This window comes from Trachinotus anak, unplaced genomic scaffold (genome assembly GCF_046630095.1).
Source record: "Trachinotus anak isolate AG129_WGS33_773 ecotype Australia unplaced genomic scaffold, CSIRO_AGI_Tana_v1 ptg000011l, whole genome shotgun sequence".
Lineage (NCBI taxonomy): Eukaryota > Metazoa > Chordata > Actinopteri > Carangiformes > Carangidae > Trachinotus > Trachinotus anak.
In genome coordinates this window covers 9,401,371-9,428,839 of record NW_027273862.1, presented here as the reverse complement: position 1 = coordinate 9,428,839, position 27,469 = coordinate 9,401,371, and the positions used below count along the sequence as shown (strand labels likewise).

Here is a 27,469-nt window from a genome sequence, read left to right as displayed (position 1 = left end):
TGACTAAGAGATGGATACTTTGCTTTTTCACTGTGCTTGCCTATAATAAATCTGTCGCTCTTTCCTTTTGTCTTCTGCTGATGATGTTGGAGTTTCTCATCTCTGGTCTTTGCACATTCAGACAGAGAGGCTGTCAGAGCCAGACAGTTTCTACAGAGAGGGACATACTATATCTATGCACTTGTTTAATTTAGACCCTAGGTGAATCAGTTTTGTTTGTCAGCAATAGAGAGGGGCTGAATTACAATTTGCAGTGCATTTTTCAGTTCACAAGTACATGCTGTTTTTAAGCTGTGTAAAATATCCCAAAGGTAATAATGAATGAACTTATGTGAACCCTTACCATTTGCAATCAAAACAGGTTGTCAAATACCAAATTAAATTGGTAGCTGAGATCATAACATTTTGTAAGTAGACATTTGGTTTTTGTGAGGAACCCACCTACCTCCTTTGCAGCATCCATAATGAGTGTCAATGAGCACTTGACTTTACTGTACTTCAGTCACCATAATTACACAGCTAGATTGCCTTTTAATGTCAGAGAATCTACTAATTAAGAGATTGGAAATGCTACACGGTGAACTATTTGTCCATTTAAATGTATAGAATATGATACAAGATTTTGTTGTGGCCTCCACTATCGCTGGAAGGCAGATTGGCAGTAGAGAAAATTGCACCTTTTTCATATGTAATTGCAGAGCTCTGATAAAGGTGTCAGTGCTTCTACTGGAAAAGCAAGAAAGCTCAGATTAGTTGGACTTTACTTCAGGAGTGCAGGTGCTTTAGTGGATTAGCTACCTTTATTTTTCAGAATTACTTTTGAGCAACAAAATAACATTGCACACTTTATTGGTTTCACTCTATAAAAATTGCAATTCTTACACACAAAATACACAGGTAAGAGACATTTTGAACTGTTGCAGTAACTGTTCCAATGTGGTGATTTCAGGAGGTCTACGCACAGCAACGTTTAAGGTTGCGGTGGAAGATATAATATCCAAAGGGACTGATGGTTTCTTATGTGTCTGAAGGCTACACATGCGTGAGGTTATTGTAAGAGAAATGTCAGTGTCAGCAGAAAGGAAAAGGGCAGTGACTGATGGCACCTACGGGCTCCATGCTGTGAGTGAGACAAGTGGCAGCACAGCAGCTGCAAGAAAACTCTTTTCTTTGCCTGTAATTGAAGAATTTTTATTAAGAGGAGTCTGCCGGGGACTGGATGAGACAGGAATCTCAGGTTTCTTAAATCACATTTTAGAATTTTAACTGAATTCAGTCTTTCAGCGAGAAAGAAATTGTGAAATACCCCAACAGCTATAATTTTCACGGAAAAGGCAGTTATGCAAACAGCCTTTTGTGCGAGGCAAGAAACTATCCACTCTGACTGATTTGCTTTCCTTTTTTTCCCATCAGCAGCCAAATATAGTATAACTGGTCCACTTTTGCTTGTGCAAGATGTGTGTCAAGCTTGTTTGCCTGGAGGCAGTTTGGCTTATTTTTATTGGGGGCTACATTTTCACCTCTAAACCAGACTTTTCCTATTAATCATGTGTCTAGAGAAATACACTCTAAACTCTCAGTAGACAGCTGATTGTCTGTGAGGCTTTAAAAGGCCATCTTTTTCTACCCTGTTGGTTAGCTTTGAGGACCAGTTACCAGTTTGTGTTGAACGATTATTCATGAGATCTCTGTTCTCTGCTTTGTGTTTTTTGCTTCCTTGCAAACTGAATCATTATCATGAATAATTTGTCAAAAAAGAAAGAAAGAAAGAAAAAAAAAACAAAACACCACGCTGCTCACGTCCAGAAGATGTTCGGCGAGTTTTCCTTCTGCTGATGGGCCTTGATCTCTGAATGAGCTCTCCTGCTTTTGTGCTGTCAAGCCTACAGGTTGCTGTGAAGATTTGGCTTCATTTCCTGAATCTCTGGTGTGCATTTATTTACAAGGTAGAAGAGGGTTAGAAAACAAGATTATTTTTTTTATTAGAGCACTGAACGCGTAGGAGAAGTAGGATAATGTATGGGGCAGTGACGCTTTTCCTCAGGGCTGTCAGGGCTTTATATGCTCCCCGTCACGGTGCTGTGCACTGCCTGATGACTTCATGGCCCTGAAATAGCGGTTTTCATCAGCAGGGACCTCCCCTGTCCACTAAACGATTAGACAGACAGTCATTTTGTTATGATTGCTGGGCGTCGCTCTGTGATCAATTTCAATGTTTTGGCCTAAACGCTGTGATGTGTTGGGTGGCGGGTTGGTCTGCTTGTGATATTAAAATGCTGTTTTTGACAAGAAGTCCTCTCTCCTCATGTTATTTTCCTCTCTCTCTCTCTCACTCTTTCTCTTTCTCTCTTTCCCTCTCTCTCTCTTACTCCAGGATAATTTCCCTGCAGGAAACCCAGAGCGACTCCAAGATCTGAAGTCTACTGTTGATTTGCTGACCAGCATCACCTTCTTCAGGATGAAGGTAGCCTGTGTGTGTGAGTGTGTGTGTGTGTGTGTGTGTGTGTGTGTGTGTGTGTGTGTGTTAAAGCAAGAGAGAGAGAGAGAGAGAGAGAGAGAGAGAGAGAGTTGTAGGGACAAGGAACATTTTGAAGGGCAATATTGGAACACAATACTCAAGTTAAGAGAAATTGAAAGAAACATAAACATTGCAATAAATGATGATGGAGCACAACAGTAGGTTACCTTTGTAGATCTCTGAAATAGGTGCCAGTCATAACCTTTTATCACAGAAGTGCTGTGCCCTTGACTAATTGACTGAGACCCCTTCAGCACACAGTCAAGACTGTAAAATCTGCAAACATTCATTTATAAACTTAAACCCAGATTGATTTTTGGCACGTTTCCTATATGTGAAATCAATCCAGACTCATAACTCCGAGGAGAACCTGTCCCTCTCAACACCACTTACCATTCAAAACCAAATGATTTATTGTTTCACAAGACTGATGCATCGGGGTTGTGTTTGTGTGAAGTGTGACCTGCATACTACAGTAAGCCTCCATGTTCAAAATGCTCCCAGCTCTGTCTTGTTTTCTCTCCCTCCCTCTCCACCAACTGTATGCGACATGTCTCCCGCTACACGAAAAGCTCCATTCAGTTCTTTAGGTGGGAGTGGGGGTGTAGCGCTGGAGTACTGAGGCATAGCTAAGATGGCAGCTGTGAGCAAAGGAATGAAAACTGTCACTTTAGGTTACTAAAGCTTTCACTCTGTGCCATGACCATGCTGGGCTTTACTGTATATATGCACCGCTGCTCACACACAGGAGCTACAGTGAATGTGCAGTCTAAAATATACTGAACATGCATCTCAGTGCCAGTCTGCCCACATGACATTTATCCTATACATAATACATGTAAGTAGGTAGCTCTTTTCCACAACTAAGTTATATCTTTGTATTAATATTTCAAACATGTAATATGATATCATTACATTATCACTCCACTGATGGATGGTTCTAGACATAGAAATGCATTTAAGATAAAGTAACTGCCATTGATTTGTGTTGCTGAGATCATGTACAGTTTTTGAATGATTGTTATATAGAATAAACCACTGTAAGACTCTGGAGAACAAGTAACCCTGAAAGCATACATTTTAATTATTCATGTTTATTTTTTATTTGTGTAGGTACAAGAGCTCCAGAGTCCACCAAGGGCCAGTATGGTGGTGAAGGACTGCGTGAAAGCATGTCTGGACTCCACGTACAAATACATTTTTGATAACTGTCATGAACTTTACAATCAACTCCTCGACCAGGTAAACAACTTCCACATTTGTTTGATAATTCCTGCTTATCAGCTTTTTTACTTCATGAAAGTCTGACTTGTGTAACACAGGTAAACAGAGACTCCACAGCAGCAGCTCATTTGTCATGCGCAATGTGTGCAGCTGCCAAAATCTTGAGATCTGTATTTCTCAGTTACATTTTGAGCCTGTGAATATTCTCATTTGTCCAGGTCATAGTATCTCAAAGGAGTTTTAAATCGAAAGCAACTGGACTTGGTTATTTGTCTAGGAAGACGTTTCACCTCTCATCCAAGAGGCTTCATCAGTTCTTTCTCGCACCTGACCAGGCTGGGACTGGTCAGTTACATTTTGCAAATGTAGTGATGCACACACTAAATGATGGGCCACTTGTAGGGTTTTTCCATGGGCCTGGGTCGGGCTGCTGTCTGCCATGCCACTACAGATGTTAGCCGGGTCCTGTTTTGGTCCTGTTAGGCAGCAGGGTCGACCACAGCCAACCTGTGACAGTCTCTTCCCTGTCTGTACACCTATGTGACTAGAGGGAAAGTTTTGTTGTATTAGTCTCTCTTTGTTTGGCTGTCAGTACTTTTATATTGTTTACCTGAATCTCTGTGGTTTGGAGTTTAGTGTCACTTCTGCATTCCTGCTTGTTCTTTGATTTGACATATCAGCTTTATTTTACTGATGGCTTTCAGCTGTATCAGAGACGTGTCAAGTTACTCAAGTTTCCCATTGGCAAACTATTGTGAAGTTTTCATTGTGAAGAAGGTAAGAAATGCAACTAGTTTATCACTGAGTTAGCAGGGGTTCACTCTGCAATAAAAACAGCTTGGCCTGTGAATCAGTTCTAAATATTTCAGGGAGGAGTTGTAGAAATGGAAACTACCACAATGAGTTGAAAAGGGCTGCGGGTGACAGGCCTCTGTCACACCTGCAACACCCTCACTTTGTGTGGTGCAGTGGAAAAACACTCATACTATGCCAGTGCAGCTTGACTCATGGCACAGTTCAGCACAACTTTAATGAGAACAACTCACAGCATACCTGCTGTGCAGATTCATACAGTCACATTCAATCTACAAACTAGCGACTTAACATTTTTTAATGAGCTTGGTGGATAAACAACACAAACTAGATAACTGATGCTAAATTAAGTCCTAATTAACTTACTACCTGCATCATTGCAAAAAGTAAGCTGTTTTAGTTTGGTGGTGTAGCTTGCTTTCATCTATGTAGAGGAATTCCTTAAAAATCTGCCTTTAAATACTGATAGTAAAATTTTTTCTTCAAATTTCTGCCAGGTGCCAGAACCCTCCCTCACCTCATATGTTTATATGCTATCAAATGCAGCCTGTCATAAATCTGACATCACTCTTTCCCTTTCAGCTTTACTGTGCTTTGTGTTGATGTGTGACAATGCCAGGAAAATATAAATTCAATCCAGCCTGGCTGGAAATCAATAGACTATATATCATGACTGACATTTACCAGACAGTAAAACTTGTACACCGTGTCTATGGCAAACTTTGCATGAAGGGCTTCAACCTTCTAGGAAAGGAAGAGCCCACAGTAAAGAGACATATAAAAGCAACCAAGCATCAGGCAGCGCTTAACTGATGCAAATCACCATCTCTGCTGTTTAGTACCTTTTTGGCTCTCAACTGTCTGGATGGATATGGTGCAGAAAATAAACTGGACAATATACGTAAACTTGTATCATTAGTGTGTCATGAGCAGCTGGAGGCATGATCTCAAATTGAGAACTCACAGACTTAGTTATTATTATTATTATATTCTAGAAACACAGCATCACCCAGTCCTCAGTTATGGTTTGCTACCTTGAACTCATGAAAAATTTCATGTGCTAGTGCCTGAGTAAATAATCAGGCAACATGCAGCTCCGCCTGATTATTTTACGGTTTACTTCCCAAAGAGAATGGCCTCCACACCACAGAAGATAATGTCTTTTTAGGTCCTAATAAGGTCCAATCCGCTCAAAAGTTGAATAATAAGCTTCCTTTGTTTAAACAGCCTGAGGGGTTGTAAGCAATTACCAAACCGGAGAGATAGACACTTTCCCTAATTACATCTTCGTCCACCACAGTTTCACAGTAGACAGCCTCTCCATCAGTGTCTCCTCCAAGGCAGAAGAAAAAGACATCAGCTTCACCCCAAAGCAAACCTCACCGTGGCTGTAAATTATTATGTTCACACACATTGGTTGCCTTTGACTCAGAAGATAAAACACATTTCAGACCCCAATTCTCCAGTTGCTAACAGTGACTGAGTGCGGCGACAGAACAGCTGACACAGTGGCCACGCGGGCAGTGAAATATCCCAGCCACAGCGAGGCATCTTGCATAACATAACAACAAAGCTCTCTACTTCTGCCAGGGCATAAAATGACTATGGGGTGGGCATGGGCAGGGAGAATCTAGCTAAACTGTTTCTTAAATCCCTGCAGGAGAGGGAGGATTTTGAGGGAGGTCAAAGAAACCAGGGCAAAAGTGTGGCTCTTTCAGTGTGAAGGAAGGTGGAGCAGCAGTGCACGCATGAGAAATGCCCGCTAACATACACATGCATATATGAAAGAAATGTACATATATATGCACACATGCTTCTGCATTATGCAAATATTAATGCATAAGTAGAAGCAATCTGGTGTTGAAGAGGAGGCTAACGCTAACATGTGCACAGGCAGGAATCCACTGAGCAGGAAGTCTACTCCACTTGTTCCTGAGCAAGCAATTCGAATTGATTCAATAAGTATCTCTCTCACCAACATCATCTCATATTTGCAAACATTACCCAAGTGGTTGGTTTAACTGTTTGAAGAAGATGTTTGATTTCAGGAATATGTGTCTTTGAGTGTATTTTCCCATACATGAATTACAATATTTACACATTCAACCTATTTTCACTGCATTGCATTGAATAGCTGTTGCAAGTGCATTCAGTTCTACCCAGGGCTCTCTCTCTTGGGAATTTGATCATTTCCTCCGAGAACATCCTTCAATCAGAGGCTCTGTAATTTGTGTCACAATGTGAGAATTGATGAGGAGCCGGTCGTATGCTAATGTCGATTTCTCCTATACGGGGACTGAGAGTGTTCAACAATAAACATAAACCACTAACTACCCTCTAGAGGAGAGATATGCCGCTTTGAATATTTCTGCTAGTGCCCCCCAATCACTTTGTGCACTGGAGGTAGTGGAAATACACTGCACTCAGTGAAGTATTCACCCCCAAGTACGACTAAGAGTGAAGCCCATGGGTGTGTTGTTGACTGTAAAAAGAGAGCAGGCTACTTAATCACCTTTAACAATTTGTTCGCACCTACTTGAGGTGAATACAGATAAGCAAAGGGAGTCTACACTTTGTTTTACTGGGATGTATGCTGCATCCAATCCAGTAGGGATGACACAACCTTCGGTGTCCTTCATACATGCATACAGTTATGCATGCACACACACAAAGATACACGCACAGGCAGGTTTGTATCGCTGACTTACCTCCTGCAGAGACATTTGTTTCATTATTCATCTCTCCAATTTTACAGAAATTTACCTAAGAGAAGATCTCCCCCTGATGGCCCATACCTCTCATACCAGGCTTTTCTCTTTGAAGTATGCATTACTAATTCCAATTTCATAAACTATGAGTTAGGGGCCAAAATGGATTGTAGGCCTATTTCCCACGTCTTTGATCTAAACTCATGAATTGCTCATTTTCTTTTCACTGGTAATCACTGGTTAATCTCTCAGTATTTTGAATTTCATGATTAATGGTCCAAGCAGCTCTGTCTTTGGGGTTGACTGCCTCAATTTATGATCACACTGAGCAGTGCTGCTTCACTTCTCAGCCATTTTTTAGCAGTTCTAGTGGCACATACTGTCAATGATTTACTCTGTTAGAGAAGTGCAAACATGCATCCAGTTTAAACTGCTCAATACAGTCTTTGAGTTCAGGCTCTGCCTCTTATGAAGCTCGGGCTGCCTCCCTGTTGCCTCCATATTGGAAACCAATGCCTTGCTGTATAGCAAAATAACTGAAAATGCAAATTAGAAAGTCATGAGCCTTTGATGAATGAGCAGTAATCTCTTTTCATGACTATGGCACATAAGATGAGAGACTTAACTTCTGCAGCCCTTTTGCAAATGATTAAAGTCGTGAACCCTGGGTTCACATGATCAGCTGTCGCAGAATCAGCCGTAAGCCCTATCTGTGTTTCTTGTTCCTATGAGATTAAATTCTGTGGCTCCTCCAGCTGCAACGTCTGCAACACATGCAACAGCATTACATGTTCTGCATTACCAGATATTTAAACAAAGAATCAACATCTTCAGCCACAAGTTGATTATTGTAGGAATTGATTAGATTCTTAGGACTGTATTGAGGATAAATGGAATCATGTTGCATTTTCATTTCCCCAGCTCTCCCTCAAACATCTCCTCTGTGTGCTGCGCCAAAGTCAATACACTGAAGGATGATAAATAATTCAACCTGAATAATTCAAGAACTGATTTGAACATGTTTCATTTTTAACACAATTTTCTATTCATCAGAAATACATTTTGCTCCAGTCAGAATTACATACACAAATGAGAAACGGGTGTATTACCCCCTCCTTTAGGGAGGGTGTCTCCCCACAGTCCAAAGTCATATATTTGTGAGTGCATTCGTGTGTGGGTATGTTAGGAATTAATCATGTCCGTGTTTGATACACATCTGATAGTATGGCTGAGTTTGTTCCAGCATGTACACTCACTCAGTTTTGTGTGTTTGTGTGGCTTTGCTTGTTTTCTGTGCAATCTGTGCATGGCACAGTGAAAGCCTGTGACAGTTACTTGCTGACTGGTGGATCAGTGTGGTCGCACTCAGTGTGGGGTGAACAGATGGTCGAGTCAGTGAGTGGTTTTAGATTCAACACCTTTCACCTTGGGACAGCAACACTCTCTGACACACACCCACATCTACATAAACACGTTGCTGAAGAGTGATAACATATTTAAAACTTAGAAGTTGTAAATTGTAAAATGAAGGTGTAAAAGATTTGAGTCCTGACTGATTTTGCAACACCCATCATTACTAGTGGTAAGTTTAAAACTACAGGTCCCGGATTTCTGGGATCAGTAAACACTCATTGAGCTGCTACTTCATCAGGAATCCAACAGGCAAACACACAGTGTATCAGTTTCCAGAGCAACCAAACAAACTCACATTGTTTTAATAAAGAGGTGAGTTTATAATCTGCCATTTCCCAGCATGCCATGAGCAACCATGATCTCATAGATATCCATATATTATAACTAATCCCATGTCAAAAATGCTGAAACTGATCATATCGTGTCAAATACAGTACATTTCCTATGACTGCTTCACAATAATTTTTATGCCTGCAGGAATTTATGTTTCTGTGTCATGGCCAGAGGGCATTACGTTTTCAGGTTGTTCATCCATACATCTGTATCATGCTCAAAGACACAATATCTCAGGAACACCATGAAGGATTTTTTTCAAATTTGGCAGCAACATTCACTTAGACTCAAGCATGGACTGATTAGGTTTAGGTGATCAAAGGTCAAAGGTCACTTTGACCAAACGAAACATGCTCTTGGCCATAACTCAAGACTTCATTTGCTAATTATGACAAAATTTAACACACATGTCTAAGTTAAGCACAAAGACTTCACAACCACTGCACTGCACTGATAATAAATGTGTGTCAAATATGGCTCACTGAAACTGAGGAGGGTTGGTCTCTGGTGAGTTGAGCAGCCTTCTGGCTTCAAACTCAACATCCCTCATCTTCATGCTCGTGTTCAGCTCTCACACCTGAAACAAGGAAAAAAATATGTTGAACAGATTGGACATGTTTGCAGGAGAAATTGGGTGTAATCTAACAGCTGACTCCAAACTCCTGTGAAGTCTGAAGTCAAGGTTGTGGTCTTTAGAGTTTTAGAAGAGGTCTGGTCTCATGCTCATCCTCCCAGAGTATTCAGACTGAAAGAAAACACAAGTTTTGTCTCAACTGTTCCACTAACCCTCATTACAAACAGATTAGTGTGACATAAGCAGAGTTTAGGTTATGTGTGTGTGTGTGTGTGTGTGTGTGTGTCTCAGTTTGCTCTCCTGCACCAGCAGCTTAGTCATGTCTTCACTACTTTTCTGCTGAAGCCTCAAAGTTTCAGCTACCAATGCAGTTTAAACAACATGCCTTCAACCTTCAACAAAGGACACAATGTATGAGATTTTATTTTGGTGTAGGCTGGAAACTAGAATGAGTCTTGTGACTTGTAGTGTCTTGTTGTATCTCATAGCTAGATAAACAACAGCATGACACTGTTGCGTACTCCTATAATACATTGTGCTATATTCTAAGGCACTAGGACGATGGGCTCGCTTGGACAAACATAACAAAATAAATCAAAAATAGCTCAACAGCTATCAGGTCAACTGCAAGCATGATCTTAGGCTTGGATTGATAACAACCTGGAAAATCCACTGTAACATATTACGATGCCAGAGTAAATCACAAACAACAAAGTATATCAGTTTTATAAAAGCTTAGTCAGGAGAGGCCCATGGGCCGTCTACCCTTTGTTTAACAAAACGTCCAAAGTGTATAATTTTTTTAACCTCTTACAATAGAATCTGAACACAAAGTACTACTCATATCCATTAATGGGGGCAGTAGGAACACAATGCATTCTCTGGCAGTGGCATTTGCCATGTGCATCATCAGATTCCACCTGCACAGTAGAACGAGCAATAAGAAACAACTACATTGGATCTGGAACAAGCAAACAATATTTATCCGTTTTGATTGACACTGCACAGGGTTTTGATTTAATAATTAGCAATAAGCATAGATACAAATATTCCACCAGGACTGTAAAATGTGAAGTTTGGATGTGTTGCTTGTTGGCTGACATGAGCGTGTTTTTGTTTAACATTACACTTTCCTTGGCAAAAATTTTCAGCAGCTGTGGGCTGATCTCGGTAACGTCACCGGGTGTTTTGGCCTCTAGTTTTCTAGTTTTGGCACATAATTGTAATATTACAATCATCGTAGCAATTAGATATTTTTATGCCTCCATGCCGTTGCTGGAGAAATTATGTTTTTAGGTTGTCCACCCGTCCCTGTGTCCATCCCATTCTCATGAATGTGATATTTCAGGAGGGAATTCCCTCAAATTTGGCACAAACATTCACTCAGAGGCAAGGATGAACTGAGTAGAATTTGGAGGTCAAAGGTCAATGTCATCCTCTTAAATGTCAACACATAGGATATGGATAGATTATGTATTTGAATTTTATATCCAAGAGGTCAAAGGTCAAATCTGCTGTGAAAAATGTATGTTCTGCAAAAGCAATTTTCTGGCCATTATTTCTGTGACCATACTTCCTGCAACTTGACTGGTTGGCGAAGGCACACAACCACAAGATAGTAATTGTAGTTGCTAACTACCCGCAGTGTGAAATGTTCAGTTTGAATTAGCAATAAATTAGCAGTAAACAGCAAGGCTGATATAGAAGAGTTGAAACACGGACACTGAATTACATTTCCTGTGAATTCCTCATGCATGAGAAGGTAATTTGAATCCTGCGCAGGAATGACAGAGTCTGCCTCTAATAATAAGTGCTGTATTTTGCAATGACAGAATGTACTGAATATATACTGAATGGCTATTGCTGAAAAAGTGCTGACCATCAATAATGTGAAACAGTGTTTGATTTATTCATGAAAATCTGAGGATTATAACTTTTAGAATCTAGTGTTGGATGATCTCTGGGCTCATCTTATATGTACAACAGAACATATAAATGCAGTGATAAGTCCTTTTGTTAAGTGCAACATCCATCTTTGTTTGACTTCCTCTTTCTGATCCCAGCCAACTTTGCATTTTTTCCAAATCCCACAGTTCATTTTTTCTTGTCATCATATAGACTCCCTCACAGTCAACACACTCAAACTGCGGTTTGACTCTCATCATCTTTTTTTTCCTCCTCCACAGAGCCGGAAGCAGGACCTTCCCCGTGAGGAGCAGGGTCCATCGATAAAGAACCTGGACTTCTGGCCAAAACTCATCACTCTCATGGTGTCTGTAATTGATGAGGATCGGACGGCTTACACCCCAGTCATAAACCAGTATGTACTTCTTTCTTACACCACACATGCTTTTTGCCAAGAAATCTGATCAAATACATCAAACTGCCCTTCACTGGTTGCTATGCCATCGTCTGTGGAAAGCACTTAAATATTCTCCACACATATCCATGTTGAAGTTGTGTAAACTTTATAATATTTTCATGTAACTATAGCTTGCCAGAGTATCAACCATATAAATTGCTATAAAAGACCATCCTGAAAGCACACTAACAGAGTGATAGAAGCAGTGTTTTCACTCTAAAGCTTAATTTTGTATTGGATGTATATCTGGTGAGTGTTTTGGTATAGAAGTTTTGTAAAAAAATAGACAACTTGCTGATGCTGTAAGTAATTATTTGACCTTATGCTGATCAAATATTGACTTATTTCTTCAATGTTTGTGTTATTTATTTTGTATTTATTTATTTATTTGGCTTAATTAAGGGATTAAATAGATGAGGAAGATAAATATGTAATAATAAACAAATAATCACCTCTTATTAATTAGTTTTAAGATAAATCTGTTGTTTATTTTTTTAGAGAAAGTAAGGGAAAATAAAAGAAATCATTCCATCAGCTCCTGTAAATTTGAACAATGTTTTTAGTAACTGTGGAGACATGAATGTGAGCACAGTGTTGGACAAGAAGGCTGTGAGGCAGCCAGAGAAGGCAGCAGTGAAAAATACTTTGTATCAGGAGCCATAGTGTGAATGGATAAAAGGGGAACACAGTGTTGCGGAATTACATAACAGATGATTTGTGGGTAGAAAAAAAAATGGGATAGAGGGCTGGTTGTGGTGGTGGTGTTAAGAGAGGTGCAAGGTGGTTGTGTTTGTGTCCTTCAGATGATTTGGTTAATGAAATCAAAGAAATGTTATGACCTGAAGAAAATGGAATGGAGCTCATCTTAGAAGAAATAACATATCCCACTCATACATATCCTCTCACACTTTCGCCTCCCCCTTTCTTCTTTTCTCCTTCCTCTTGCTGATTTACGATGCTTATTAAGACTCTGTTTATGCCCTGAGCTTTCTCTCCTACACTATCTAATGATAGACTTGCAATATTCATGTCCATTTCCTCCACATTCCCCTGGTCAAGTTCCAGAGTGACAGCAACTCTGTTGCTTTTTCACAATAAACCCAGGAGTGGACCTGTTGCCTTTAAATCATAGGAGCTGCTGCCAGAGGAGAAAAAAAAGAAAATGTTAGTCTGTTGCTCTGTACTGAGAATAGTTACATGGGAATCTAGCCTAGAAGTTTAAAAGCCAATAGACTGATCCACAGAATTTATTTTTGATTAGAAAAAGAAAGAAAGTGTAAAGGATAAGAAGCTTTAGTGATCATTTCCAGAAATACTGTAAACCATATAACATCATTTATTCCACCAAACAGAAGTAGACCATCTACAGGCATGCACAGTGGCTGCAGATCTTACAGTCATTTTTGCCAGGAAGGGTTTACATTGTCTGCCTCAACTACAGTACACCATGTGGGTGCGTGGCAAGACTGAAGGATAAGCGAGCTGGAGAGGAAGATTCTCAGAGCAATAGAGATGAGAAAGGACACGATTGTTTTTGGGATTCAGTTTTTCTTCTCCAGTTTTGACTAGGAGCACAAAAGTGTATCTTTGTTTGCGTGTGTGCACACTCGCGCTTTGGTTTCTGCAGGAATGTTCCAGCTGAGAGGATGATTATAGCTTCAATAGTGCACAAATAAATTTGTTGTTCTCAAAACAGGGGTGTCTCCAGCAAAAGTAAAACATTTCCAGATAAATTGAACTTTCTCAGCCCAGGGCCTTGTCATCTATGCATGTCCTCCCATCACTGTCTGAAGATACGGATAATTAAACCATTCAAGCTTTGACTGAAAATCTATAGGCATTCAAAAAAGCAGATTACCTGCCAAATAGGTTGCCACCCTCTGTCTCTTTCCTTTGCCGTGTCATTTCCTCCCACATTTTTTTTCCTGATCTTTAAGTCCCGGGCATGTGTCTCCCATTCCGCCCCAGTTCAACCAGGTTTGGAAATGACAGAGGATTATTAGATTATGAGATTCACCAACCATGTCTTCTTTCACATCTGTTAAGTCGTTTGTTAGAGATTCAGGCTGGGCCAAGCCATCAGGCCACCCAGTCGAGCGTGTCATTATACGGAAATGAATCTGATTGGAATCCGTCTCAATTCCACCAGGTTTCCACAGGAGCTGAATGTGGGCAGGATCAGCGCTGAGATCACGTGGAACCTCTTTGCCCTGGATATGAAGTATGCAATGGAAGGTCAGTAATGCTGCTGATCAGACAATCATCTCTTGAGGGCGTGTGTGTGTGTGTGTGTGTGTGTGTGTGTGTGTGTGTGTGTGTGTGTGTGTGTGTGTGTGTGTGTGTGTGTGTGTGTGTGTTTTTGTATAAGGGAGTGAATGAGAGGTTAAGATAAACGATATAGATTGATTGATTGATGGCAAAGAATCACAGTTAACACTTTACAGTAAGGTTCACCACATTCTAATTTGATGCTCTCTCGTTCCTGTGCAACTACACAGGGATAGGCTTAAAGTGTTGCTGTCTCATACTTCTGTGTATATGAGTGTTGTTTATTGGCTGTCGTCACGGTGTTGTTTATCGGCTGTCTCGCTGTGGTCAGCTCTACTGCCTATCTTGATCACGCTTCCCTGATTTCACTCTAATGAGAAACTGGAACTTCTTGTTATCAAGATAAACAGTTGATCAGTGGCACAATGTTGTGTGTGTCTGTATTTTGTTACCTGTGTGCTGCAAGTGTTTTCACAATTAATATATGATGAGAAAAAAAGTTGAATCTAACCTGAAGAATAGACATTTTATTTTTCAGTAGTTCATGGAGCATTTAAGAGTTTAATGTTCATTATCAGTACTGGAGTGAGGCATGTAGGGGTGAAGGAACAGTTGTGTGTCTCTGACTTAAACGCTAGCGGGAAGCTTTTTGGAACATGAGCTTCAGTAGGCTGTCATTGGAAGGTAGTAGTCAGTCAAACAGTTTGAAATCATATCAAGAAAAATTCCCATAATTATAGATACACAACAGACAGTACACATGTTACTATTATGCTCGCTTCTGTGTCTTTGTTATGGCCAAATAAACATGGTGCTGAACTTATCACAGTGTAAATGTATAGTACATTTACACTGTGATAGCATAGTGATAGAAGAAGAATTTGCCTGCATCTCCTCCATTACCACTCAATGCTCAAGGTGCCATGTAGTGTGTAATTAACATTTATTATTCTTGTAATCTGCAATAATTTAGAACAGATTTTTTCAACAAGGGTTAGTCTTTTTTTTCAAACACAGCAGAGATTCGCAGTGATCAAGCAATAAATCTCCGATCTGCTTCACTGGCAGGAAGACAGATGTTCCCCAGTATAACGTGGGTTTTGACTTCAATCCCCACCCCCTTTTTCTCCGCCTCACCCCCCGAAAGGCAGCAAAAGTCTCCAGGAGGTTATTGATTGAACTAGCTGTTTTTTTTTAGGTTGGAGGCTTCTGTATTGAACGACAGAGGATATCAGGATACATGGAGGGGAGGTGGAATGCAGAAGGGAATTAATGTGACTTGGGTTGTGAATGAATGTTAAAATGGCTGTGTGTGTTTGCACTTAAAGACTCAGCAGGGTAGCATCCTGGGATATGACTTCTTGTGAATGTTTGCTCTTAAGTTTGCCGCTACTGTGTCTCCTAACAGCAGTGAGGATTCTTGAGCTTCATTACTCAGAAATTGTGCAATATGACACCCGTTTGTTTACCAAGTTTACCAAATTCTTATCCCTTCTCTGGTCAGTAAAACAGTTCACTTTCTCTGAACAAGATGCTTATGAGCTGCTCAGTTGGACACACTTTTATGTTTGACTTGAAAGGAGAAGATTACCATTCCTAACACCATTTTGGAAGTCAGATCAAATGTACCACAGCACATATTCAGGATTATATGGCGCGCTTATCTGCTGGGCACAACATTTAACTTGGTGCAGCAGTATTTTTCATACAAATCTTGCCTTGTCCAGGTTGATCCTGTGAATCATGTCCATGTGATATCTGACACTTTGATGTAGGCAAAAGGTGTAGAGAGGAGGTGGTAAGAGGAGCTGGGTGATCTGACTGAGGTCAGAGATTGGAAATCCTCCTTAGACTGCGAGTAAGAGAAAAGGCAGAGATGAACCAAAAAAGCTTATTGGTCAAGTCAGTTTATTTACAGTATCTTTAACAGAAGTAACAGTAACAGAAGTTATCTGAGGATACTTTCATATAGAGCAAGTCCAGACCATACTCTGTACAATATTATTGGTATATATAGCCTTATCTACACAGCACACACTGCTGCTTTCTCCTTACCAAACCATCTTGAGTTGCCATGGCAACTGAAAACTGCAGCACAGCATACAGGAATCATATAGATTCTGTACATACAAGATGAGATGGTTTAATGTGTAATCTGCTTTTTGCCAGAAGAGTATACAGAATGTATATTTCGTATCAAGCATATAACTGTGCCTATGCATCAGATTTTAATGAGACAGGAGCAGATTTATAGGTGTGTGTGCACACACATTGATGTGTATTTCTGTGGTGAGGTAATGAGCAGCTATAAAGCAGCATGTGTGGATTATGTGAGCTGAGATTTATGTGAAATCACTAGTCTCAGTATTTTTATTTTCACAATACCACATCTATATCATTTTTAACATTCACCATGTTGTTGTAAAATTAACAGGGACAGCTTGATAGAATATTTACAGAGAATTAATGAAGGAGCAGTCAACACTATCAGTAGCCTCTGTCTCACACTAGTGGTATTGTTAAAGTTATATATTCTCATACTTCCCCTGCCTTCTGTCAGTAATAGGATGTTGTTACCCCATTGCCTTCCTGTGCCCTTAAGAGAAAATTCAAACTGCCATCAACATTGTTTTATCATCCGGCAATGCAGTATTTTCTGAATCTGCGTACGTGTGTGCGCTGGAAGAACAGTACGAGCTTTACGTTTTGTGTTGTAACACAAACAAGCAGATTTTTCACAGAATCAAATGTAGTAGCATAGTGTGAAATTATCTGGAGAGGGTTGTAGTAAACCAGGGATCTGGATTATGACAACCCTCAAACTGTTAACAATTTCTCTGATAATAAAAAAAGAAAATAAAGTGAATACCTACAAACAATGTGATTTATAAAAGGACAGTTGCTGGTCCAGCTGTAGTCACTAGGCCAGAGCTGGAAAATTGTGTTAGTTCTTCACTGAAAGCTGAACTTCAGTCACAACATTTTTAATATGAATATTTTTATTATGGCTATGAACAAAAGCATCATTAATCCAAAAAATTCAATTATGGGACTCTGTCTTCTGCAGCACATGGTCATTTTTCACAGGTCTTGAGAATAGCATGAATTTAGTCTTATCAAGTTTAATCGCTGAAGGATTGATGCATATATTCAACATCTTATTATATTCAGTGAATAATGGCAGAACAGTGTGTCATCAGCATAAAGCTACACTGTACAATCAGTCAGAGGCAAAATGAAATGAACTTTTAGATAATTAACAAAAGTTGTAACTCTTGGGGGACACTTTTTTATCACTTTCATGAGCAAAGATTGAAAACTACCTACTAGTGCATGTTTATTGATTAAACTACTGACAGACAACTCAGTCAAATGATAACTTAAAGAAGGCTACATTACTCCACGAAAGGTTTATTATTTTCAAGTGGTTTCAAGGCTTTTGTGCTGTTTCAATATAGCACAATAACTCTTTATATGATTTGTCTTTCCACTGTGTGAAGGATAATATACAGAGTGAAGTCAATCAATAAACAGATAGAGCCAGAGAGAGCAGCTGTGACTCTGTGTTTTTAGGTGTACATTTCTGTGTCAGGGCAGCTGGGACATGTGACCACCTAGGGTGCTACTGACTGCTGTCACAGCAGGTTTGGGCAGTGTGAGTGTTTGTGTGTATGTGTGTGTGATTTGCCTGAGGGTGTCTGTGTGACAAAAGGAGACAAGAATCATGGATGCACTCAGTCACATATCCGCTCTTTCTGGCTCCTTGAGCCTGAACCCTCTTCCCCTGCTTTGTCTCCTCTTGCCTAGTCTTGTCAGTACATCACTGCCCGCCCACAGCGACACGTGCCAGGAGGAGGACATGACTGTCATGTTCCTCAAAGGAGCACTTTGTATGAATTATTGCTCATTTCGTGTTGGTCCTGCTGGCTGTTGGAGTTCTAGGTTTGGTTTGGTGGAGACAAGCTAGTAGTTAAATGAAGGAGAGTCTGACAGCTCATAAACCAACAGTGTGGTGCAAACATGCAGACTATAAACCACATTATATGTTTTACTGCACAAACTGTAAAACAACATAAAAAAACAGATGGTGCAAGTTGAAACTTGGCAACTTTACATGAAGCAGCAGAGCCCACTTTATGTTTGACCCGGTGATCACACTGAATACCCTTAGTATGTGAGTATGGTGCATTTTTGACATTAATATCTAACTATCCTGCCTATTAAATGTTATATAGAGCCCCATAATACATTGCTCTTGTGTAACCTGTGTATTTATGTGTCACTTGGATGCTAAACTGACTCTGTGTGAGTCACACTATAAATAATCAAAATTACCACAGAAAAAAAGGAATGTATATCAGATTAGATATTAGATACATAACATGTTTTTTGTTTTGTTTTTTCACTTTCAATCAGTAAGACACTGAGCCTCATGCATCAGCCTCTCCTTACAGAGAGAACAAAGTGCAATTAATGAACCCTCTATAAAGGATTATTGACAGGCAATGTAGGCGAACATTACCCAAATGAAAAGTTCCTAGTGGAAGGATCGACACATGCATGTGTGTGGCACATGTATAGATATGTGTCTGTGATCTATAGAAAAAAATAAAAAACACTTGAGATGTTGTGGAAGAGAACATGAATGGTTATCTGTAAAAGAAAGCATTGAAACCATGCGGGATTTAATTACTGTAGTAACAGCTCACTGCCTTCTCCAAAGATCAGTCACAAAACAATCGTTCAGCTGCACATTCACAGCTAAAAATGGTGAGTGGAACATCAGCAATTGATTGTACTTGACTGTACTTTCAGGGCAGGTAAGACAGTTTTGTGAGGGTCATTTTTGATTCACTGCTTTGCATCCAGTGTGAAGGAGAAGTAGCTACTCAGGAAGCATATTGAGTTTTTTTTTTTTCTTTTAATTTCCTAGTGTTATATTTCCTGTCTCCACCATCACACTGACAAGCACCTTCAGCTAACACGTGTATGTACATGGATGTGTGTGTGTGTGTGTGTGCGTGTGTGTGTGTGTGCATATAGGAAACCTAAAGAAAAGTCCACAAATGGCTCGTATATGTGTATGCAAGGTCATATTTGTAACTTATGCATGCTGTACACATGTACATCCTGCAGCAAGCATGTGTACATTCCTTCATACATTCATGGACTGTATACGCTTTTACACAGTGAAGGGCAGTGATGAGGTGGTACAGGGTAGGTATACTGAGCCAGTCCAGGTTGCTTCTTCTTCTTTCTCATCCAGACAAACGGAAGTAACTCACAGTGACCTGTTTACGTAAGAAGGCACAGAGAACTGGCAGGGCGGCTGACAGAGACACCCTGAAGGAGGCGGGCCAGAATGTCCTGCTTTGTTGGTCTGTGTTTCTCTGTTAGTGTGTGTGTCTGTGCATGCAGGCATGCTTGTCTGTGTATTTGTGCGAGCGTTCAGTTGTGCAAGTAAGTAAGACAGAATGAATGAGAATAAAAGAGGAATCTATGTGTGTGTCTGTGTCTGTGCGCACACATGTGCATGCGCATTACTTAATGAAGTCTTTGATGCATCCTCTGCTTCCTGCTCGGAGGCCTTTGGTGCCAGTGCTGGTGCAGAAATGGATGCTACTAATTTTAGCATCTCTGTGTGGTTCTCTGAATGTGTGAGAGAGTGAGAGAGATAGAGAGAGAGAGAGAGACAGAGAGAGAGAGCGAGAGAAGTGGGGAGGGGGAACAAAAAGAGAAAAGGATAAAATAAGAGACGGAGAAAAGGAGAAGGAGGATGTGAGTGAATGGCTGTAGCTGAACTCACTCCCTCATTCATTTACTCACCATATCCTACAAGGTAAATACTCCACAGAGAAAGACTACTGTAGTTGTAAGACCACTTTTCACACATTTACCATCATTGCATCATTTCCCATGTCCAGTGACAGACAGAATCTCGTGTTATTCAAATTTTAGATTTTTCAGAAACAAAGGTAAAGGAATTACACAGAGAATTTAGACTTGAAGAAATATCAAACTGGCACTTTGAAAAAGGGTTCATATCAATAATTTGACTATGTTTTGGCAACAAAAGGGTGCCTTATCAAGAGGGAAAAATGCAGTGTTACGTCTAGACTTCACAATACTTCTGTGATGAAGTCCCGGAGTACATGCTGTATATCCACTGTATAGCTGTTTAACGGCCGTGGTCTCTGGAGCATGTCATTAAAGATCCAGTGCTCCAGCAACCCATTAACTCATCTTCAGTTTGCTGGAACAGCTTCACTCCTTAGAATATTTTAATTGAATTTCAATTAATATACCTCAGCTGTGGGAGTTTTGTCTCCACAGAAAGACGTTGTTTACGGGGCTCAGGCATGGCTGTAGGGTCTGTGTTACAGTGTGATTTTAATAAGATCTTTTCTCCAACTGTTTGTCTCTGATGCCTCTTTGGAGTTTTCAGCATAGCACTGCACATTTATTTCTGATCTCTCTGTACCTCAGCTAACAGCTTATGGCGTTTTATATTGATAGGATTTAGAAAGCACTGAGGTCCTGTTCAAGCCTTGCAGGTGGTGCATCCATTTTATACATAGAGATCTCATAAATGCTTAATAAAATCTCTCTATCATTCATTGCACAGACCCACCTGCAGCAGTTTTTTGCAAACATTCTGTAAATGCCCGCTCTTGAAGAAATCCTTTTACGGTTTATTTTGGTGTATTTGTTTTGATAATAATTTAATAATTTATAAATGGATCTGTGGATTTGAGGGATTTCACCAATGTTTTGCATTTTATATTTGCAAAACTGTTACACTGATTTACTATACTTAACCAGGGTGGACACTGTAATGTTAGGGAGTCATAAATTTGGCTTTGTCCAAATGCATTATATGTTTGAGTTACATCAACAGGAGTTAGTGCCTCTGTGGGCTATGGTGTTATAGCAGAGCTGTGTCAGTAGGTCCTGTGATACAGCTTAGAAAGCCCTTTGACAAAACTGGGTCAGAAGCCAAGATGAAGGAATTATGTCACAGAGAAAACTATACTTGTCTTGGCTGCCATTCCAGTCCTCCAGTCTCTTTTTTTTTCCTCAACAAATCTAACCACATGCTCCTATAGATATTTGCACTGAATGGTGATTGGAGGATGGTGAGCCACTGCAGTTTGTCATAATATCCATGGCATTTAAATCAATGAGGAAGACAGTGCGTTTGTCAGTCCCTGTGGGCTAAGTCAGACAAGATGACATCCTCACCAGGGACTTTGAGCCTACTCCTCCCTCAGGACAGCCCGCACTGTTTACCACCAGCAGGGCACAAAGACACACACACACATACACACACACACACACACACAGGGTATGAATGCACCAATGTGGACACACACAAGCAAATGCACACACACACTTGCATACACAGATATGAGGGCCCTAATTTAATGGCCTAATTGCAATGCTAGATTATGTGTGTACAGACAATGAGAGCGCATTCAGGCACACTTGATACTTCTGTTTTTATATGTTCATTTGTGCATGTGCACGCTATTTGCAAAAGCACGGATTGAAGTGGAATATAAGTAGGATGGGTACGATGATTAATCATTATCTTCTCAACCAGTCACATTATCTGTTAAACAGCTGTGCAAATCACAATAGTCTGCAATGGAAATGCCTCCCCAAAAGAAGAAGAGAGACGAGACCTACATTTGTGGTTTGCAGCATATAAGACCAGGAAAACAGTGGCCAGTTTGATGTGCACAATAGAAGTGTGGTTACTTCATGACAGCCTGGTGCTGATCCCACGCATACCTCCTTCAAACAGATGGATCAGGCCTCAGTCAAATGATTTAAAGAGAAGGTTGTCATACAGTCTACAGGCAGTTGTGGATGACAGATGCTGCAAATAATTAATTAATTATGTGGACTTTACAGAATGTGCCTCCCTTGCATTCTTGATATAATCACAACAACAAGCATTTTTTATAGTTAAGTTGAAGAATTTGTCATTAAGGTTCTTAACATATTCCACATATTAACAAAGCAGTAAAAAAAACTCCTGGGCATTGGCAATCTATTCTCATTGGACAGTCAAAGTTGGACAGTATAATAATTCAAATACCTGACCTTGTGGTGTCTCATTTGCAGGCAGCTACTGTATTGTTCTGCCTCTGTTCAAACCTTTGCATCATTCACAGGGTGTGGGGCACACACATGCCATACGAATAGATAACGCATGTTTCAAGGTCAGTAAAATAACACATTGTTGTGCTGCTTGCTCCAGTCTTTGTGGTGCCACAAAAATAGCACACATTCAAACATGCACAGGCACGCACATACACAGTATGTGAAATGCTCCTTTTTTTTATTCTTAATGTGTCAGTACGTGTGACACCACGAGGAGGCCTCAGGAGGCTGGATTTGCATAAACAGCATGAATAAATATGAACTGACTTACTTTCCAGAATGACAGATTGTCCATTTGAAAAAATCTGACACCTCGGCTTACAAAATAATTAATCATGGATGTGAAATTCATCAATGAATGATAAATTAATTATATTGATGTTAAACAGCCTGTGATTAAATTTATGAAGAGGCCTTGACAGTTTTTTTAAAACACAAGAATTATCTGTTACCTCCAACATTTTTAGCTGGAATTCTTAGAAAAAAAAAATTCAACCATTTTCTGGAAAAAAGAAAAAGAAAAAAAAAATTGAAGTCTGAAGTTTGACAGTTTCTGTCTGTATATTTTATTGCAGGATTTTTAAAACACTGCTCCCTGCGGCCTCATTTCCCTCAGATTCTCTCCTCTATTCAAACAGTCACATTGGGCCCAGTGAGTGGAAAATTATATCTTTTTGCTTTTATTCAGAGTGTGCAAAGAAGTGCATTCTGTCCCTATGTGCTTCCGTTTTCAAGAGAGAGGATATCAGCTTTATGACTCCTAAACTGAAGAGTTTTGAAAGACGAAAGCCTCTCAAGGACTTATCGCTCTGTTAACCTCTGGCGGATGTTTCTGTCTTCAAACTACAGATTTTGAAGCTTGAAAGAAAAGTGTTGTTTGAGAATATTTTGATGAACCATTCCATTCAGTAAATAAAACACAGTCACAAATGATACAGTAATTTATGTGCTAATACATCAGTAATGTTGATCTAAGACAATGGTGCCATCTCCTCATGCTTTTCCAGGAAATTTGGTTTGATAATTGAATACAGTTTAGTACAATCTCTGTTTGAAAAAAGTATGTGCATAACTTACTGATGGGCTTTATATGAACACTGAAACCATCTAGTTAAACAGAATTGCATTATTTTTGAAAACAACAACAAAAGAAAGGGCAGGAGAATCTTTTTAGACAGTAGAAATTTACACTATACCATTGATTACGTACATGACTGTATATAGTACGTGTTTGAATGGTTATCATAAAACACACACACCTTGCAAACACACATATAGCTAGCTCACGCCTGCTGACCTCTACTTCTCAGTCTTCCAGCTGACCTCCATCTGTTTCCTTTAGGTGACTGTGTAACTGTCAGTGTGTGACAGTGAGTGTGTGCAGTCAGAGCTTAGGGCAGAAAGGTTGACAATCCGCGACTGTGAGTGTAAGTGTGTGCATGTGTGTGTCCACCCCTGTATGTGCATAAGCTGCCTTGCAGTGGCAGCTCAGTTATTAAAGTGGCATTGGCGCTGCCACAGTGGACCCCTCTGTTCAGATTACACAGCCTCTGCAGCAGAATAACTGCAGGTCCTCTCTACAGTAAAAACAATCTCAACTCGATATTCACACTGTTTAAACCACCTGCTCCTTCTATGACACAGACTGACCAGGTGAATCCAGGTGAAACCTAAAATCCCTCTGCAATTTCAGCCATCAAAACCACTTTCACCATGAAGGTTAGGTGTAGATGAAAGCAGTGATCCCAGCCCTTTTCTAGTGTACAGCTCCAACAGACAATAACTGAAAGGTGCTGGGATCATTGTGGCTTTTCATATAAGTAATACGCAGGACACTGTGAAACTTTAAACCGATTGGCACAAAAATTGTCTGTCAAGATGTTAAATTCTGTGTGTGTACGTTGAGTAAACCCACCTCAGACATTTACAGTGTGAGTGGAGAAAATAGCTGAGATAGCCATGATGTTCCACACTATATCTAAAGAGGATACTTCTGAGCTGTTTCTACAATGAATTTCCCTCAGACTACTTGTCGGTCACCTTTGCCAGGTTGTGTTTTTTCTGTTTCTCACACTTTGTTGTGTTAAGCTATGGTGGCTTCGGCAACTGTCAACTTTTTCTCATATTTATCTTCACATCCACTGTTTGCTATAATAAGAAGTATTATTAGAGACAATTTCTCAGAGGCACTGTTACAATGAAATGTGTTGGGGTACGATTGTGTTCCATCCAGTTGGAGTGTGCAGTCCCTCAAATGAGTCATGCTACACTGATATTTGTACTCAGATTTTTTAATTAGGTTTTCTTTGAAGTTCTGTTCTGTTAAGGTCTAACCTCAGTTTCAAAGGCAGGTTTGCAAAGAGCTGCAGTGAACTGACTCGTCCCGTCCAAGGAGTAAAATACTGCATTGTGCATTTGAATACATTGTCATACAGGTAAATATGTTATATACATATATGTAAATGTTTTCCATGGAGCTTAGAGAGGAGTGTGCAGAGGCAGGCGTTGCACTATTCATCAAAGTAAGCACCCAGGTTGTTATCAGGATTAAAGCACGGCAGCTAGGGTGCAATGCAATGGAATTAAACATGTCTTTGATGTTGTGTGGATGTATGTATCTTATATCTGCAAAGGACTGTGAATATGTGTTTCTTATCTCTGCTTTACTATTTAAAAACAAGCTTCTTTAGCCCGGTTGAAGATCTACTGCCTGGTGTCCACACATAGCCACATTTTGTCTGAATTTAGCTAAGATCGATTGCAGTACACACCTTCCAAAAAAAAATGTATCAAATGTGTTTCAAATGACCATTTATGATGAGATGGAGCCTCCACACTCCCCACATTTTATCTGTGGAAAATTGCAATAGCTGCAAAAACTGAAAAGTGGATATCTGCACGTACAGAGAAAAGGATTACATGGCTATTTGCATACTGGTTAAAAAGTAGACAAACAGCAACTCGAAATAAGAAAGAAAAGGTATGACAAAAGAAGAGAACCAAAACAGTGAGGAGTCACAGAGAGAGGGGAAGAGAGACACACACACACACACACATAGGAAAAGGACGGAGTGAGCAAGGGAGAGCTTAGTGATCTACCTCGGGTAAAGACTGCGTTTTGGACATTTGTCCTGCAAAACATATACAAAACTCAGTAGGCGATCACAGAGAGTTGCAGTGTTTGTGTTTTCATGACATTGTAATGTTATAGCACCTATCATGGACTGCAGTATATCTATCCAACCAGGGGTCTTTGTTGCATGAGCACCTCCATTTTATATTACAGGCATTGTATTAAAAAGCCCATTCGCAGATATAGCTGATTACATCATCTTTAGAAATGTCCCTTAAAAACCACAGAGGATTGTACAATTAGTTTGGCAGTATGAGCAGTAATCCCTAAGACAAGTAAATTGATCTTCATGTGTAAAATCAGTGCAGAGGCCCTTTACTGTCAGGTGTCCTCCTACCTGACAAAATAGGATGTTTGTTCCCTCATTTATATGTTGCTTTCTGATCATAACAAAGATTGCGGGAAGATTGTGATCTTGTTAAAAGAAAACAAAACTGTTGGTACGAAATGAGATGCATAGTCTCTTACTATTATTGTTGTCACTATAACAATCAACCATCTCATCTCAACCCCAGCCGGTCCTGGCAGACTGCCCCCACCCTGAGGCTGGTGCTTCCTCCCCACTGTGCTTGCTCATTGTGGGAACTGTTGGGTTTCGCTCCATAATATTGTAAGGTATTGTCCTTACCCTGTAAAGTGCCTTGAGATTATGTATGTTATGATTTGGCGCTATATATGTCAGAGCCAGACACACTGTGAACCCAGCCGCCCACCACCTTCCGCCTTTGTACCTGATACACAACAGCCGTTATTCACATGGCCAACCTGTCATTTTTCCTGATGAAGACAATGGGATGGTTTCCTCTATGTTAATGACAGAACAAATGCTCCAATCATCCTCCATGCTGCCATGATGTTTCCTCATCTCCTCTGTTTCTCCTTCCTGGTGCTGTTGTATAGCATGCAGTAATGTAACAAAGGCAGTTCAGTTTACCCAGTGTTGCAGTTGGAGAATAGTTTTCTAATCATTGGTCTTCCTCCCTTGTGTTTTTCTTCTCTTTCGTCTCACACTCTCACACTGTTTTTGCTTCATTGGTTCTCTTTCTTTTCCCTCATCTCTTCTTTCTTCACTCCCTCCCTGGCGCCATCACCATCCATTCCTCCTCCGGGGGATCGCTTGGAAATGTTTAATTGTTCTGAAATGCTCTACTAAATGACTCAGCAGCCATGTCAGCTGACATGAAAGTCCAATCCATTTTAGCTTCATTTGTTTGTAGTTTGCATTCAATGGCTTTCTTTCTTTTGAAAACAGCTGGACACACACACAAGCTCGTTTTTATTTTCTTATTCTTTGATAGCTCTTGGCTGTACATAATTGAACCCATTAAGATGTCAGATTAGAAGCAACCACTGCTGCCCAGGTCCATTTTATGCTTATTAAGATATTTGTACATTTCTATTACTGTGTGTGTCTATACTTGTGCCTTACATGTTTTTTTTTACAGGAAGAAGCGTTTCAAAGAAGCAACAGAGCAACAGAGCAGATGCAAAATATTTATCATTTTATAGAGCAAAAGTTCGACATTGCAATTTACCATCAGTCCCGAGGTGTTACTATATGTTCGAGACACATAAGTGTTACAACTGTGTTTTCTACTGTGAATGCTAAAATGTGTGTGTCTCCTGTTTTATCTGCATTACAGAGCATGACAAGCATCGCCTATGCAAAAGTACTGAATACATGAATCTTCACTTCAAAGTCAAATGGTTCCATAATGAGTATGTCCGTGACCTGCCAGCCTTCAAGGGTGTTCCTCCTGAGTATTCTCTGTAAGTGTCCTCTCGTTTTCACACACGTGTACAGGCAGAAATGCACAAAGGTGCATTAACATATTTTACAGTATGAACAAAAGTGTGCTGATACACTATTAAGAGAACTTAAGGGCGATACATATATTTAATATACGTGTTTAAGAATTGCTAAAATAGTACAAAGTAGAATGTGATTACAAGT

At 40.0% G+C, this 27,469-nt stretch overlaps 1 protein-coding gene across 2 annotated transcripts in view; it reads left to right on the top strand.

Annotated features, from left to right (window-relative positions):
• LOC139628092 (protein unc-13 homolog C) overlaps positions 1–27,469 on the top strand; it is a 103,514-nt gene that overhangs the window by 51,517 nt on the left and 24,528 nt on the right. For both annotated transcript variants that reach the window (XM_071489452.1, XM_071489454.1), the window contains exons 15-19: positions 2,375–2,464; positions 3,632–3,760; positions 11,770–11,903; positions 14,095–14,180; positions 27,159–27,285. In XM_071489452.1, the coding sequence (XP_071345553.1) occupies positions 2,375–2,464; positions 3,632–3,760; positions 11,770–11,903; positions 14,095–14,180; positions 27,159–27,285 (566 nt within the window). The remainder of the gene's footprint in view (positions 1–2,374; positions 2,465–3,631; positions 3,761–11,769; positions 11,904–14,094; positions 14,181–27,158; positions 27,286–27,469) is intronic.